General features: G+C 57.7%; 1 protein-coding gene across 1 annotated transcript in view; it reads right to left on the bottom strand.

The window, feature by feature from the left end:
- GDF7 (growth differentiation factor 7) overlaps positions 1 to 1,865 on the bottom strand; it is a 3,029-nt gene continuing 1,164 nt past the window's right edge. The window contains exon 2 of the mRNA XM_009280510.1: positions 1 to 923. Within this exon, the coding sequence (XP_009278785.1) occupies positions 1 to 923 (923 nt within the window). The remainder of the gene's footprint in view (positions 924 to 1,865) is intronic.

Here is a 1,865-nt window from a genome sequence, read left to right as displayed (position 1 = left end):
CTACCTGCAGCCGCACGTCTCCACGACCATGTCCTCGTACTGTTTGTAAACCACATTGTTCCCGGAGTCTATGTAGAGGATGCTGATGGGGCTGAGCTTGGAGGGCACGCAGCAGCTGGGGGGGGTGGACTCCGGATCCATGGAGTTCATCAGGGTCTGGATGATGGCATGGTTGGTAGGCTCCAGGTGGGAGCGCAGAGGGAAGTCGCAGACCCCCTCACAATGATACGCCTCATAATCCAGGGGGGCGATTATCCAGTCATCCCAGCCTAGCTCCTTGAAGTTCACGTGCAGGGGCTTCCTGCTGCAGCGGGTCTTCGCCTTCTTCCCGTGGCCTCTGCCCCCAGACCGGGCGGCGATGGTGGTCCGTCTCTTCCTCCGCTTGGGGTGTGCCTCCTGGCCGGGATCGGGGGGCTCCAGGAAGGGGGGGCTGCCCAGGGCCTTGATCTTATCCCGGATCTCCCTGAAGAGGTTCTCCTTCCTCTGGGTGCGGGAGAAGGCCACGAGCAGGGCTCGCTCATGGGGCTGCGGCCGGGGCTTGCTGAACCCCAGCTGCCGGGGGGGCAGGAGCCGCCCTGACTGATCCGAGACGATCCTCAGCAAGAAGCACAGCAGCTTGCCAGAGGGAGATCTCTCCCTCCCATCCCGCAGGGCTTCCCAGACATCAAACACCTCCCATCTGGAGGAGCCCGCATCCAAAATGTCTGCAGCCCTGGAGTCCAGCAGCCGGGGCTCCTCGCCATCCCAGCTTGGGCAGGTGGAGAGGAGGAGGTGGTGGAAGGTGCCTTCAGGGGACAGGGCCAAGCTCCGGTTTTCGGGGAGGGCACGCAGGACCCGCAGCTCCGCGCCCATCACCTCCTCCGCCTCAGGCAGGCTGGAGATGTCAAAGAGGTATCGCTGCTCGGGGGCGGACGGGGAGGCATCTGGAAGAGATAAAACAAAAAATAAAAAAAAAAGGGGAAAAAAAACCAACCCAGGAAGCTGAAGCCAAGCTCTTATTACGGAGGCGCAAGGGACACAGAGCTAATGGGGGAGATCATTGCCTTGCAGCAACGCTCGCTGAGCATCCCAGCGGGGACACAGCCTGTGTGCCCTGCATCCAGGAGCGTCACCCTGGCTGGAGGCACCAAAAAAAAACCTGGAGGAGAAGGCGGAGAAGGAGGGAGGAATCAATTCAAACAAGTGGCTTCTATCAGCACTCTTCCCGGCATCCCGAGGTGGCTTCTCTGCCTCCTCCCAGGTGCTTCAGTGCCCCCAGCTGCACCACTATCCTGCATCACAGTTTTGGCATGGAAAGCCGCATCTGAACCTGTGCGGCACAGTCCCATCCCCAATCAGCAGGTTGTCACTGATTTCTTCTGCCCTAAGTGTCGTCGTTCCCCCAGCCCCAGCCATGCCAAATAAAATGCTGTGAAAAATCTCATTTTCCCTCGCAGGCAGGCACAGGCACACACGTCAGGGACGCAGACGCTGTGCCTTGGGGTGTCTGACAGAGGCACTCCTCACAGAAGCTGAAAGTGAGCCCAGCTTGAATTCGTCACTATTTTCGGTGGATCCAAAGCGCAAACACAGACTTGTGCAGTTTCTGGCACTGATTAAATATACTCGATGTGAATTTAAAAAAAAAAAAAACCAAAGGAGGTGGGGTAGGGGAGAAGAGCTGAATGAGTTCCGGGAGGGTTGTTTTTTATTTTCCCACTCTCTAACAAGAAACCTGATCTGGTCATGCTGCAAACATTGCTGCTGTGCCCGAGCCCCCGCGGGCGGCCCCGCCGGGCTGCAGCCTGCACCGCCCTCCGGGTGGAAAGATTTCTCTCCCCGTCATTTGCTATTATTATTATTATTATCATCATCATCATCATGAT

The sequence above is a fragment of the Aptenodytes forsteri genome, unplaced genomic scaffold, assembly GCF_000699145.1.
Source record: "Aptenodytes forsteri isolate BGI_AS27 unplaced genomic scaffold, ASM69914v1 Scaffold67, whole genome shotgun sequence".
Classification (NCBI taxonomy): Eukaryota; Metazoa; Chordata; class Aves; order Sphenisciformes; family Spheniscidae; genus Aptenodytes; species Aptenodytes forsteri.
This window is presented reverse-complemented; position numbering and strand designations above follow the sequence as displayed.